This window comes from Haliotis cracherodii, unplaced genomic scaffold (assembly GCF_022045235.1).
Source record: "Haliotis cracherodii isolate W230 unplaced genomic scaffold, xgHalCrac1.p SCAF_6, whole genome shotgun sequence".
Lineage (NCBI taxonomy): Eukaryota > Metazoa > Mollusca > Gastropoda > Lepetellida > Haliotidae > Haliotis > Haliotis cracherodii.
The window spans coordinates 9880614-9896734 of NW_027266319.1; the positions used below are offsets into that span (position 1 = coordinate 9880614).

The following is a 16121-nucleotide window of genomic DNA, read 5'->3' on the forward strand; positions in this document are numbered from 1 at the left end:
ACAATGACTAAACCAATGAAAGCCAACCAAACGCAGTAAAATAATGTGATATCTGTTCACACCAGTAAGTATGTCCTATTAACTAGAACCCGGAATAAGGACATAAACGTAGATTTGTTAAAATTGAGTTGCTGTGCTAACAAGCTTAATGATAACGATAAGATATTCTAGTCTCCAGATATTAGTTTATTTTTCTGTGCTACCAGACCTGGTTCTAGCCATAGCACTAGGATCCAGGCATATCCATGGTGCTGCCAGACCTGGTTCTAGTCATAGAACTAGGCTCCCAGCTTATCCATGGTGCTGCCAGACCTGGTTCTAGTCATAGCACTAGGCTCCCAGCTTATCCATGGTGCTGCCAGACCTGGTTCTAGTCATAGCACTAGGCTCCTATCGTGTCCATGGAGCTACCAGACCTAGTTCTAGTCATAGCACTAGGCTCCCAGCGTGTCCATGGTACTACCAGATCTGGTTCTAGTCATAGCACTAGGCTCCCAGCATGTCCATGGAGCTACCAGACCTAGTTCTAGTCATAGAACTAGGATCCCAACGTGTCCTTGGTGCTACCAGACCTGGTTCTAGTCATAGCACTAGGCTCCCAGCTTATCCATGGTGCTGCCAGACCTGGTTCTAGTCATAGCACTAGGTTCCCAGCGTGTCCTTGGTGCTACCAGATCTGGTTCTAGCCATAGCACTAGGTTCCCAGCGTGTCCATGGAGCAACCAGATCTGGTTCTAGTCACAGCACTTGGCTCCCAGCGTGTCCTTGGTGCTACCAGATCTGGTTCTAGTCATAGCACTAGGCTCCCAGCGTGTCCATGGTGCTACCAGATCTGGTTCTAGTCATAGCACTAGGCTCCCAGCGTGTCCATGGTGCTACCAGATCTGGTTCTAGTCATAGCACTAGGCTCCCAGCGTGTCCATGGAGGTACCAGATCTGGTTCTAGTCATAGCACTAGGCTCCCAGCGTGTCCATGGTGCTACCAGACCTAGTTCTAGTCATAGCACTAGGCTCCCAGCGTGTCCATGGTGCTACCAGATCTGGTTCTAGTCATAGCACTAGGCTCCCAGCGTGTCCATGGAGCAACCATATCTGGTTCTAGCCACAGAACTAGGATCCCAGCGTGTCTATGGTGCTACCAGATCTGGTTCTAGTCATAGCACTAGGTTCCCAGCGTGTCCTTGGTGCTACCAGATCTGGTTCTAGCCATAGAACTAGGCTCCCAGCGTGTCCATGGAGCTACCAGACCTGGTTCTAGTCATAGCACTAGGATCCCAGCGTGTCCATGGAGCTACCAGATCTGGTTCTAGTCATAGCACTAGGCTCCCAGCATGTCCATGGAGGTACCAGATCTGGTTCTAGTCATAGCACTAGGATCCCAGCATATCCATGGTGCTACCAGACCTGGTTCTAGCCATAGCACTCGGCTCCCAACGTGTCCATTGAGCTACCAGATCTGGTTCTAGTCATAGCACTAGGCTCCCAGCGCGTCCATTGAGCTACCAGATCTGGTTCTAGTCATAGCACTCGGCTCCCAACGTGTCCATGGAGCTACCAGATCTGGTTCTAGCCATAGAACTAGGATCCCAACGTGTCCATGGAGGTACCAGATCTGGTTCTAGCCATAGAACTAGGATCCCAACGTGTCCATGGAGCTACCAGATCTGGTTCTAGCCATAGAACTAGGATCCCAACGTGTCCTTGGTGCTACCAGATCTGGTTCTAGTCATAGCACTAGGCTCCCAACGTGTCCATGGAGCTACCAGACCTGGTTTCCTCTTTACAAGTACTACAGGCGCTGCTACTGACATTCTCGCCTCAACACTCACACAAACCTCACCACATGGATTCCATTCCTGAGGTGGACAGAGGAATCAGTTCCTTGTCCAGATAATGAGCTTACCTAAAACATTTTATGCAATATTTAAAAGATTATAGACCATATGGAACAAAACACAATATCTGTTCACCCATTATCCATGACATGCTTCAAGCAGCTGCAAGGATGAATATTATATGCAGGGTTCTCCAAGTATTTGGGAAGAGAACCTATACTCAGCTGCTTTACCCACTGGGTCACCCAACAGCCCTGTAACACAAGGAAGGTATGGGCACAATGTATTTGGGAAGAGAACCTATACTCAGCTGCTTTACCCACTGGGCCACCCAACAGCCCTGTAACACAAGGAACGTATGGGCACAATGTATTTGGGAAGAGAACCTATACTCAGCTGCTTTACCCACTGGGTCACCCAACAGCCCTGTAACACAAGGAACGTATGGGCACAATGTATTTGGGAAGAGAACCTATACTCAGCTGCTTTACCCACTGGGCCACCCAACAGCCCTGTAACACAAGGAAGGTATGGGCACAATGTATTTGGGAAGAGAACCTATACTCAGCTGCTTTACCCACTGGGCCACCCAACAGCCCTGTAACACAAGGAAGGTATGGGCAAAGGTTTAATAGCATATATATTACTCAAAAGAAGTTAAAGAATGCCCAGTTCTTTCATATTACTATAGTTAATCTATCATGACAGGTTTGTTACAGCAATAAAAAAAAGAATCAGGTGTTCCCTAACTTCTTTTGAGTAGTATGTATCTAGGCCCTTGTGTCGACATCCCTGGCCAGTCCCCCTGTTATGCTGTCTGTCAGTCCAGTAACAAGGCTAATGAATGGGTACAGGTTCACTAACATAATCTGTAATGGAAATGTGGTCTCTATCTTTATACAATGTACAGACAGAAACAAACATTCATTTTGATCAGCGGATATGATACTTGATTATATTCCATGTGATTTGGATCTGAAATTACAAAATCATAAAATATACAGAGACAATACAGCTGTAAATCTAAACTGCATAAATAGGAATAACTATAGGTAAATCTGTATAGACTTAAATACATCAATATATATATACAAAGACTTGCAACACAGGCAAACGTAATCGCAACAAATGAAACATCAGATAGTGTTTGTTGGATCACTCTCAGTACAGACACTCTGGATGTAGGAATCTGGTTTAATATATTTTCTGAGAAGGTGAAATCTGAGATATTGACAGGGATACTATGAGTGAAGAAAGGAACAAGAGGCAGAGCTCACAGAGGATCGGAACTTTGACACAAATGTGTTGGGCGTCTTTGATATCAGTGTCCTGTGTCTTAAGTTAATTCCATGTCATCCAACTTGGTAAATAATGACCAAAGATTGTATTGAACTTAAATATACAAACTGGTTATCCTTACAATGTATTGTGAGTCACCATTAATGTAGGTTTACAGTTTGAGTTATTTCCCCTTGTCCATAACGCCTGCACAAAATACCTGTCAGTAGGTGCTCCATCTAAAAACAAATGGCTACAGACATAACTCCACTGGTGAAGGTAAGCAATAGTTGGTCTGAAGCAGCATGTGTATGTAGTGTGTGGAATACTGAACTAACTCGGCAAAGACAACAAACCTATACTCACATTCTTGCAATGCAAAATAACCTACATGTGGTACAGCGAATTATTATCACTAACATGAACTTATGTGACAATAACTATTAACATACCAATCATTAAAAAGCAGTTTTCATATATATTACTGTAAAATTTCATGTGACCTTAGACTTGATAGGATCTCCCTGACTCAGAGATTGGACAGTTCAAGGCCCCTAACAGTGATACCATTGTACCGAAAACAAGGAAAGACCACCCCACACAGTGTGTGACACCATTATGGCATATGTGTGGCATATGTGCCTCAAGCACCTGTGGAATGAACTAAATCATGTTCCAACTGACGAGTGTTATTCGGGGAGAATTTCTCTAATTCATAATTCAGGTGCAAAATCACAGCCCCGTCAGTAACCTTGCAAGGGAGATGTCAATTATCATTTACACATTGTGGTCATGACAATTTGAGATCCACCAGGACCAACAGGACCAGAAGAGATCCTAGATATCTGGAGGACCAGTATTTATTTCTAACTCAGCGTTAGAAATTGGCACTAGTCCTGTAGTGCTTGCCAAACTGCCCAATGTTTAAGGTATCATAAGGACCAGTAGAAATTTGCCCTTTATAAGGCTTTTGCTACTTGTTATCATTATAAGGACAAGTGGACGAAAAATGTTAGTTTCTACCCCTGTAACCACAGGTCCTCTAGACGACTAACAAATTTCGGTCACTGTCAAACACTGCTAAGGGTATAAAGTTGATCCTACAGATGCCATCCCCTGGCTCCACAACTCACTACAAATTACAACAAAGGAAAACAACCCTCGTCACAGATCCGCTAATTAACATTCATGTATACTGACAAGTTCAACTGCGTTAACAATCTGTAAAAGTCCACAGCTCCTCCCCAAGTCCCCAGTGAGGTGCTCTGCCACAGTTCATTACGGCGTCTACAACGACATCCGTATAGCAGCAGTACACAAGAATCACTAAAACTCTCATCTTTAACAACTGACATAAAACATCGGACATTCCAATTGTTGAGTGGCATAGACACACATACACTTGAGATTCTCACCTTACATTGTAAGATATGTCCTGTAACAATTTCTCTTCATCCTGGTCCCAAAACATTTGCACACAAGGAATTGGCACAAGACCGACACTTGAGGAAGAATAAAAACATGTATTTCTGAAGACCCTCTCACATTTAGTAATGAGATTTCCTTTGATTCATTTTATCATTGATATGTAATTCTAACATAATTCAATTTGATTTCTTCCGTGTATTTACAATATAGTCAAAAGATATCATTTCATAATCAATGAGTGCTTACGACAAACACAAACACAAGGCATCGTCTCCATGACCCTCATGTAACAGCATGTCAGCAGCATCATCCCCCCCTTCTGGGCACCAAACAGCAGGAGTGCCACTAAGGTGACACTGCAATGAGCATAGGGCCTAAATACATCTATTAAACTGTAACACGAAGACTGAATCCAGTCCATGCTCTTCCCCCTAATCTGCATGCCAAGGCCCCACAACACAGAGCTTCATAAACACAGAATAACAAGTAAAGAGGCATCCAGTTTGTAACACCATACTTTCTTTTACATTGGTCATAGATCCATGTACAGCTAATGTGAAAGTACATAACAAGATTGAGTGATTGACATAACACAGATAAAGAGATTTCTATCTCATCCTCGCAATGTCTTCAGCGTTTGGCATTTAGTTACAGTAGCACCTTATATCTATCAACATGATTTGATCAACAAGTAATGAGACACAGTTATTCTGTGAGAACAAAGTCTTGGAGTTACCTCCCTTGATATGTGATGACAGAAACATGTTTGGCAAAAACACATTCCAAAATAAAAAACATGGGTGTTTCAAGTTTTTAAGACGAGTTCAAATCTTAGTACTTTAACTTCCCAAGGCTGAAGAAAAACATTTGTGACAAAGGTCTTCCATTCGAGTCAAAAGATGTTTTGAGTTTGGTACCGGTCATTTATTACAGTGGTGGGAGAGAGGTGGTGAGGGGTGTTGTCATACGTTTTTGATGCACTAATGTACTGAAAATAATTATCCTCAGCAATTGCTTGTCATATTTTTGGATGACCCTCCCCATGTCCTTGTACAATTTTTTCATGACCCTCCCTGAAATGCAAATGCATGTTATCTTTATCATAAAATGTCCATTTTCTTATGACCCTCCCCAAATATGTGTACTATTTTTTATGTTTGTTTGTTTCTTTAAAGTCTTACTCGGCATTATTATTATGACAATGGTCTGTAAATAATCGAATCTGGACTCATTCTACACAACTGGAATACGATCATCATGCATCAACCAAGTTGGCGAGCCTGACCACCCAATCCCGTTAGTCGCCTCTTACGACATGCATGGGTTGCTGAAGATCAATACTAACCCAGATTCTAACCTTCACGATTTGTATTGCCCTCAGACCCACCCTCCCCTACAATAAATGACCCGTCCCTGAGCAAAGCATCCTCGATGCCATGAAGTTTCTCCATTTTAATTTCCCATCATGTGCTACTCAAAAGAAGTTTATGATCACCCGATTCTTTCATATTGGGAATGTTAATCTGTCATGGCATGAGAGATTAACTATTGTAATATGGAAGAATCAGATGATCCTAATCTTCTTTTGAGTGGTATATTTCAACCTGCAAGATGTCCCGAGTAAGATAGGCATTACTGTTGTTGATATAGCCAGGCTTGCCCACCTCAAAACTTGCTCTGACTTGAACATTTCAATTTATGAAACCTGAGCAGGCCAAAGGGCAGACAATCCACATTTCAAATAAAACTCTGTCATCGAAGGATGAATACTGAAAGACTTTGGTATTGCTGTTCCACACTCTATCTACAATTTGATAAAATTCTAGATCTTATGGCACTGTTATCGTTACCGTTTGATATTGAAAAATCTTTCTTCTAATATTCGTACAAGTCGTTCTCTCATAAGAGATTTGAAATTTTCATACCACTGAATCAGCTTTTGTCTTCTTTTAACTTTATCTTCATGAGGCATTTTCGCCTCTTGGTCTAAAATGTCTGCGATCTGATTCCAGTCTCTCATATATACAATGGGTGCGTTATACTCTTTGAGCAAGCGCAGAGGAGCAACAAGGGAAGCACTGGATGACCCACAATTCCCTGGAGTCATCACATCCTCCACAACAGGAAGTGAACCGTAGGATAACGCCTCATAAATGCGGTAACATTCGGTGTTGATCCCGACAGGGTTGAGGGTGAGATCACTCTGGGCCAGAGCTCGCATGTATTCCTCCCGAGTTGTGTCTGTCTCCTGAGGCATCCATCTGGAAAGAGGCAGGAACCGGTGGATTAGTGATGTACACTCAGTGTTTTGTGAACAGCATGCATCGTTAGGTCATGTTCCATTGAATCATTTGTTTGTAGTGAGATTTACAGCTCCCTCGGTGCTGAGACTTATACACAGCTTCATTATTGAAGGGTCACCTAGGTATGTAGGGTATCAAACAGGAACATATGCCAACAAGCGTCAATAGGTCGGAGTATTTTGAAAATGTGATTTACAGTTGAAGAACATGTTGTTTATGCCTATGTCACACTGATTGGATGCTTTTATGGAAGTGAAAAAAGGAAGGTGATGGGAAAAGCTTCCCAAAACGCTTGCCTGATCAAGGTCCAGCCCAGGCATGGGCACTACATGACCAGTAACAGTCAATGTGGGTATAAAATAGTTCATTCCAGATGCAACTGAACTGCACTTTGGGGAGTTGAAAATGCTATGTTTTATGAGTACTTTCATCTCTTATTATCTGTGTGCCCCCTCAATAATGACTCAAGGTATATAATATTACTGGTACTTTCATCTCTTATTATCTATGTGCCCCCTCAATAATGACTCAAGGTATATAATATTACTGGTACTTTCATCTCTTATTATCTGTGTGCCCCCTCAATAATGACTCAAGGTATATAAAATTACTGGTACTTTCATCTCTTATTATCTGTGTGCCCCCTCAATAATGACTCAAGGTATATAATATTACTGGTACTTTCATCTCTTATTATCTGTGTGCCCCCTCAATCATGACTCAAGGTATATAATATTACTGGTACTTTCATCTCTTATTATCTGTGTGCCCCCTCAATCATGACTCAAGGTATATAATATTACTGGTACTTTCATCTCTTATTATCTGTGTGCCCCCTCAATAATGACTCAAGGTATATAGTATTACTGGTACTTTCATCTCTTATTATCTGTGTGCCCCCTCAATAATGACTCAAGGTATATAATATTACTGGTACTTTCATCTCTTATTATCTGTGTGCCCCCTCAATCATGACTCAAGGTATATAATATTACTGGTACTTTCATCTCTTATTATCTGTGTGCCCCCTCAATAATGACTCAAGGTATATGATATTACTGGTACTTTCATCTCTTATTATCTGTGTGCCCCCTCAATAATGACTCAAGGTATATGATATTACTGGTACTTTCATCTCTTTTGCTGACTCTTAAAATATTTCATTTTCCTATCAAAGACAAGAACTCGTTATGAACACATGGCTTGATAATATTGTCCACAACTACCAAAGGTGCAACACACACTATTTCAAGGGTACGAATTTAATTTTGTAACTATTTGTTGTAATAGTATCATTCCCATATGGGCCTGACGCAGTAATTTCCATTCACTACAATGAATGAATGTGCAGTTGCAACCACAATTCAGTGAATGAAAGCGCAGCCAGGGGCAGAATGATCTTGACTGAGTTGGCAAGATCACAACCATGTCGTGTCAGCATGTAAGTTATTGACAAACCATTGGTTAATAGTGAGTTATTACAGCTTGATGGATAAATGCTCTAACAACTGCCTTAGATGATCATCAACCAGTCTGTGTCAAAACCTTTGCGTCTACAAGCTCCAACATGACTTGACACTTGTTTGTAAATCTTGTGTTAGTGTATGGACTGTTATTAGCAAAGCTTACTAGACTTGGACTATGGACTAGTGACTAGAGCCACTTACTGTATCATACTCCATAGTTCATACTCGTCAACCATTGTAGCTCTCAAATTGCTAGTTCCACTGACTCTTACAACAAGCAAGGGGAGTTTCTGACCTATTCCGTGAGGACTTTAACAACAAGCAAGAGGGGCGGTCGGGTAGCCTAGTGGTTAAAGCGTTCGCTCGTCACGCCGAAGACCTGGATTCGATTCCCGAAATGGGGACAATGTGTGAAGCCTATTTCTGGTGTCCCCCGCCGTGATATTGCTGGAATATTGCTAAACGTGACGTAAAACCATACTCACTCACTCACTACAACAAGCAAGGGAAGTTTCTGACTTATTCTGTGAGGACTCTTACAACAAGGAGGCTAGTTTCTGACTTCTTCTGTTGTTCAGAGCGATCTTAGCGCTAAGGTGATCGTAACTCCCATACCAGTCGTAGCGCTAAGGTTGTTTTGTACAACGGTCCCCAGGGCATCACAAAGGGGTTCAAAATGAAAAGTTGGTTCCCCTGCCATGATGCCTGGAGCAAACAGCTCCCACATCCAAATAATGCATTATTCACAGCAAGAACTCACTCCTTCCTGGGCTTCACATAGCAGGATGACTTTAAGTTATTTCTCTCCAGGACATTCAGCAGGGTTTCTCGACTGGAGTTTCTGTATATTGTCCCCATAAAGTTGCACAAATATTTCCTGTGCATCGTCAGAGGTAGGTGGGCTGTGTCCACTTTGGGGAAGTCTCGATACCTGGAACATGCAGAAGAGGGCTACATGAAATACTCATTGCTTTGTCAGCATCTGTGTGACTCTAAGGTGTTTGGGCACAGTGCGTAGCATCACCTGGAGCCTGGGTTTCAGACACAACTGTACCACTTGGTTTCATCCATGTTGTAATTATAAACCCTTATGGGGGCATGGATGCCCCAGTCATCTACGGTCCTTTGGGCACGCCAGAAACCGATGATTGTGGATTCGCATCCAAGTTCGCCCCGATTATGTTTCTAGGTTTGTCACCACAATAACCTTGCTCGTGGGTTCCATAAAAGTGGTAAAAGTCTGACACCTGCATCAATTCAGGTTTTCCTCCCACATCAAGCCGACATGCCGTGATATAACTGGAATATATTTGAAGCAGTGGTTAACCCAACTCAATCGCTATAAATCCCTATGATCTTCATAAACATGGGTCTTCCTTCAGCATAAGGCTGACACACTAAGATGTGACTGAAATGTTATACTATTTATTTATTCAGCCCAGCCCAGCCCAGCCCAGCCCAGCCCAACCCACGACCCATAGTAACCACTCAACTATTTATAAAAACGGTAAAAACTTTTTCACAAGTAGTCTTGATTGGTAACTAATATTAATGAGAGGAAAGTTGGAGTACAATGTTGGAATACACAGATACATATTGAAGGCTGACACTGTCATGTCGATGTTGTTCCTCGTTCTCAATACAGCAATCAGCTTCCATTCCCAAATGAGAACTGATCTCATTCAAATATCAAACATTTCTGCAAATGTAACTATCGCAACTTCTACACCAGTGTTTCAAGCAATTCATCACAAGCCACCCCATCAAAATGATTTAGTTCTACAAACCAGGCAGCTATCTACATATCGCCATCCTGAGGGTCCAACTATAGCACTGAGATATAAGAACTCAAACAGCAATGTTCCCTTTGGGTCTGTGTGTGCTATCTCAATGCACCACAATGAACTGTATATGATATATCATTTCCTTTGGGAAAAGTTACACCCACATTACTAGACTTCAGGACCACCATAGCTGATATATCATCATTGAAACATGTTTAATTTTAAAATTTCAGCAGACTTTGTCCCCAAAACTAATCAATACCAGCATATGTGAGTCTACAGAGCATCTGTACATAGTGTTGTTGATGCTGTCCACTTACGTAGCAACACCAAGCGGCCACTGATAGAAGTTGACGTTGTCGATGTCAGGACTGTCGTACACGAGGAATGCAAATTTGATTGGTCCTCCTCTAATCTGCATGTAGGACTTGAGCCAATCGTTATTACACTGCTCGTTTCCCAATATTACGACAGCCACATTTTTCAAATAAGGTAATGCTGGCAGGAAGTCTAGCCAGAGTTTAGCGAAGTCTATTTTGGAGGGTTCCCGTCCATTTAGTATCAGCAGGAGATTCTCTGTGTTCCGGGGCACCTTGCTGGGGATGACACCAGGGCCTGTCCTCAGCCTGTCAATGAAACAGCAGAGCATGTAATTCCCATCACACCAGAAACACTGTTATAAGGTCAGGTAGCATCCTTAAATAACACAACAGAGACTATATATAATTACTTCCATTCATGACATGAGTGCCACAAAATCTGAATACAAGAGTTTGGCATGTGAGATGGATACATAATATAAAATATGGTGAGTGAGTGAGTGAGTTGAGGTTTAATGCCGCTTTTAACAGTATTCCAGTCATATCATGGCGTGTCAGCTTAATGTGTGAGGAAAGCCCGAAATGATTCAGGTCTTGGACGTTTACCACTTCGGTGAAACCCATGAGCACGGGTATGATACTGACAAACCTAGAAACATAATCGGGGCCAACCGGGATTCCAACCCACAATCATAGGTTTCTGGCGTGCCCAAGGAATGCAATTCTGCACAGCGAACTGCAGTGCCTTAGACGTCTGGGCCAACCTCGCCCCCTATTAAATATGGACAGTCATGTGACTTTCTATTTATTACTGAATTAATAACGTTAGCATTACAATGCTGTTATGTGAGGTGCGCAATCAGACAGTGCACCTGGCACCTGGCACCTGGCACCTGGGACACAGTGACAAGGACAAGCTGCCATGTTGCATGGCAACGCTGTACCCTATCAAGGTTGAGACAAGGGCACCAAGAGTACTGTATGCTATTACAAGGATGAGCTCCCATGTTGCATGGCAACGCTGTACCCTATCAAGGTTGAGACAAGGGCACCAAGAGTACTGTATGCTATTACAAGGATGAGCTCCCATGTTGCATACCTGTGCTATCAGACAAGGTTTCAAAGTATTTATGAGACAACTGACATTTGGCTATTTCTGTCATCAATTTCAATTAATTCTTTCACGAACTCCTTATGACATTTGAGAATCTCTTCCATTGCAATGTCCTTAAATCTTACCCCTGCAACAAACATAGTGTACACAATTTACTGACAAGCTGATTGATTATTGAACCATGAGACACATCATCTTCAACATGGGTTTAGCTGTAGCTGACACACCCTCACATGCTGAGAATTTATCTCAGTTACAACAAGACATAACGCCTTCAAATATTGTCTGAAGAAAATACATAAAGATTATTTAGTACAGTACCCTCGCAACAGGATGCTGCAAGAAGAATTAAAACTGTCCACAATTTTATAAAGGGATATAACACTTCTCCAGAGCCTCTCATAAATTGGTGACTACTTTACGACTTAAATCTAATTTTGATGCTTGGTCGGAGTCTCTCCAGGAAGCTTTATAAAAGTGTTCTTTTAACGACATTTATCTCGCTCCCCATCCACACTCATCATACAATATACATGCACATTTCTCACGCTCAAACTGGAAATCAGATCTTTGAGAATTTGAGAGGATCTAAGACGTAAATTTGGTGGGCATCAATTTGATTTTGGTCTCCAGTGTTATTAGCTCCATACACATCCATTATCCCCGGAGTGTGGCAATCTGGTGAGCGGCTTCTTGGTGGACTGATGATCAATACAGACTCATACAAAATTCTCAAAATCACCTTCAAGAAATTAGTTTGCTGTGAAATCATGTAAACCTTATCAAAGTCAGATTAATGTGCGATTTGCTGCACATGTCTCAAAGAATTTTAAGAAATTGGTTTTTCTAAAACCGTTTTGAATAACGTCAATTGTATACATTCTTCACGAGCCCAATGCCTGGTCCATGGCAATGTAGCTTGGCTCAAATCTTGAGATTTGTAGAAACACTTCAGTGTATTCTACTCTGCTTGCTGGCACTTAGAGAACGGTTTCTCAGGAGATCAGCAGCTTGTGTGATTACAGTTCACAAATGACCATGTCAGGATAATGTTGTATTCAGTGACAGATTTGACTGCAACTTACATGTATATCGGGATCACCTTTCCTGACATATCAATCGTCTGTCTCAAGATTCAGGGAATTGCCGACACTATTACCTCCTTTTGGAATGTTGAAGAAAAATCCTGGTTTCGGGTTTAAAACATGTCAACATTCGTTTGCTACAGAGAATGTAGTAGACATCACTGTAGGCAAAAGGACGAAAAAATGTTATCCGAAGTTGGCACACTCTTGGGAAATTAAAGGTTGGTGCAGACTCATATTGATGTTGATCTGTATTTTGCAACAGGTCTCCAGCTTATGTCTTTGTTATCAGAGATGTCAATTTGTCATGACAATGCATCAACTGGGTTGAAAAGCATACCAAATTTTAATAAACGAGCATTAAAGTTAGTCATACTGTTTAGTGGACAACTAGATCCATGTGTTAATGAACACATGTGGTAGCAATAGAAACTATCATGTAATGTGAAAATGTAGCAACACCCTAAAAAGGGCAAATTTCTACTTGTCCTTATGATACCTTAAGTATTGGGCAGTTTGGCAAGGACTATAGGATGATTGTTTGTTGTTTAACGCCTCATTCAGCAATATTCCAGCTAAGTGACGGTACTATAGGATGAGTGCCAATTTCTAATGACTATAGGATGAGTGCCAATTTCTAATGCTGTTTGTGGTAGCACTTGGTCCTGTGCACAGTGCAAAAATCAGGTGAAGATAGACAACGTTGGTTGCGGAGAGTAGTTGTATGGGTGACTGTGTTTCGGCAGCTTGACTCCTGCAAGTTTCTGGGGCTTGAGGCCTGCCCCACAGAAGCACATGTAGAAGATGTGATGTCTCTGGAGACTTTGTTCGATAAATGCCTCTGTTCACCCAGCAGTAAAGGCAGAGTCCATTGCATAATTCAGACTATATCCTAAGTTTGTGTTTATGAATCACTATCAGTTAGTGATGATACCAGGTGTTCCTGAAAATGTCAGGCCAAATGGTGGCACACAAACTCGCAATTATTCTAAATATTCCTAACACTGCAATAGTGAGTGAGTGAGTGAGTTTGGTTTAACGCCACTTTTAACAGTGTTCCAGTTATATCACGGCGTGTCAGCTTAATGTGGGAGGAAAGACCGAAGTGATGCAGGTCTCAGACGTTTACCACTTCGGTGAAACACACAAGCACGGGTATGGTGCTGACAAACCTAGAAACATAATCGGGGCGAACTGGGATTCAAACCCACAATTATGTTTCTTGCGTGCCCAAGGGACGCACCTCTGCACAGCGCCTTAAAGACTGGGCCACCCGTGCCCCCTGCAATATTCTTAATAATTGTGAATATCCCATCCAGCTTTTGCTGTGTCAACCTCCCCGATACTGTATGAGCAGTCAGTAATCTACCACAGCTCTGCAATATTTTTAATAGTTCCGACTGTCCCAGCCAGCTACTGCTGTATCAACCTCCCCAATATTGTATGAGCGATGTAGTAATAAGTGCTTGTATGATATCACTGTGTCTGAGTTATATTGCAAGTCATCAAAAACTAATCAGAAACTGTTAGGAGAGACACTGTTCTCCTCCACAGAAAGTAGTCCCAACTTCCCCGCCACCATGGGGAGATGTCTGTCTACTGCTGCCAACTTGGACCATCCAATTTACACCTAATGGCAAAGTGTCGGTGAAGAAACATTGCAATATTGTTTTTCCAAATTAATCTAACATGATACTATTTGGATGCAAGCAGTTGCCAGGGATACAGACTCTGAAACATTTGTCACTAAGATTTAGGAACATGTTCCTGCAATTTTGTGTCTTGCTGCTTCACAGAGGGCAAGGAGTCTCCCCAGATTTCAACACAGTCTATGAATAATTTTCGGTCGAGTTGTTTTCTATGTGTTATCGTTTCTGGGGCACTAAATGTAGTTGTGATTGTGTGGACTTCAGTAGGTTGTTTTTCTGATGCAGAGTTTCAACTGACACAGCAGGATATGTGGCATTTGCCTGTATCTGACAAGGTCAATTTGTCAACAATGCACATCCAAAATATCAATACACATATTGTCTAAATATCTATACACTATTCAAAACAAGTTAAAGAACACACCGATTACTTTCTTGTGACTATAATCAATGTGTCTTTTGAGTAGGATATAAACTTGGCATCATTATTGAGGGGTCATGCAAATAATGAAAGATAAGAGTGAGAGATCTGAAGCATTTTCAACTTCCAAGAGTGCAGTTCAGACTGGCATGAACCATTTTATACCCACATTGACTGTTACTTGTACATTGTACAAGGCTGGGTTCAGGCATGTTTTTGGTAGCTTTTTCCCTCATCTTCAATATTGTGTTTAATAATCGTTATCCATTTTTGCCAGTTTCATAATCCAATCAGTGTGACATAGGCATAAACAACATGTTCTTCAACTGTAAATCACATTGTAGACCTACTGACGCATGGTTCATGTTTGACTCTCTACAAACCAAGGTGGCCGTCCATAATGTCGCTGAGTATAGATACAGTTCTGTGGTTAGAGAAAAACAGGTACACCCTACAAACCAAGGTGGCCGTCCACAATGTCACTGAGTAAAGACTGTTCTGTGGTTAGAGAAAAACAGGTACACCCTACAAACCAAGGTGGCCTTCCATAATGTCGCTGAGTATAGAAACTGTTCTGTGGTTCGAGAAAAACAGGTACACCCTACAAACCAAGGTGGCCGTCCATAATGTCGCTGAGTATAGAAACTGTTCTGTGGTTCGAGAAAAACAGGTACACCCTACAAACCAAGGTGGCCTTCCATAATGTCGCTGAGTATAGAAACTGTTCTGTGGTTCGAGAAAAACAGGTACACCCTACAAACCAAGGTGGCCGTCCATAATGTCGCTGAGTATAGATACAGTTCTGTGGTTCGAGAAAAACAGGTACACCCTAAAAACCAAGGTGGCCGTCCATAATGTCGCTGAGTATAGATACAGTTCTGTGGTTAGAGAAAAACAGGTACTGTAAAAGCAATACTGTATTCGATGTATTAAGTGGCCTGGGCGCTCTCAAAATTAGAAACAGTTGATAGATTGTAAATTTTGTGGTTTATGCTGACAGCCTGAAATTTTTATAAAAAACAGGTATATTTTTCCAGAATTTCATTGGCCATAATTAAGGGTGCATATAACACTGAGTGCGTATTATACACGAATAAATAGGTCTTGTGTACATTGATCAATCGGAAGGGGTGCTAATTAGGATTGCTCACTAGCCAATATATTAGCAAATATCGCCGTGGGCGCTTATTAGAGCGGGGCGCTATTTACGTCGAATATGGTAATATAAAACAAAGCATTAAAACCTCTTCCTAGGTATAGGTCCCGTTATCAGTGAAATGCAGGTTATCTCTACAAAACCATAACATTAGTATCAGTTAAAAATATTAACATGAATAGGGAAATGTATAATTCTGATTTGGCAATTTTTTAAGACATCTGCTGCAAAGCTTGGCAAAATATCAGCCTATGAGCAGGTCCAGGTAAATCCCTGTTCATA

The 16121-nt window shown here is 41.7% G+C and overlaps 1 protein-coding gene across 1 annotated transcript in view; it reads right to left on the reverse strand.

The window, feature by feature from the left end:
• Positions 1 to 3935: 3935 nt before the first annotated feature.
• Positions 3936 to 16121, reverse strand: part of LOC139444840 (ribitol-5-phosphate xylosyltransferase 1-like) — a 191040-nt gene continuing 178854 nt past the window's right edge. Inside the window, exons 4-6 of the mRNA XM_071225820.1 lie at positions 10415 to 10720; positions 9071 to 9241; positions 3936 to 6802 (exon numbers count right to left, since the gene is read on the reverse strand). Coding sequence (XP_071081921.1) covers positions 6388 to 6802; positions 9071 to 9241; positions 10415 to 10720 — 892 coding nt within the window. The 3' untranslated portion in view covers positions 3936 to 6387. The remainder of the gene's footprint in view (positions 6803 to 9070; positions 9242 to 10414; positions 10721 to 16121) is intronic.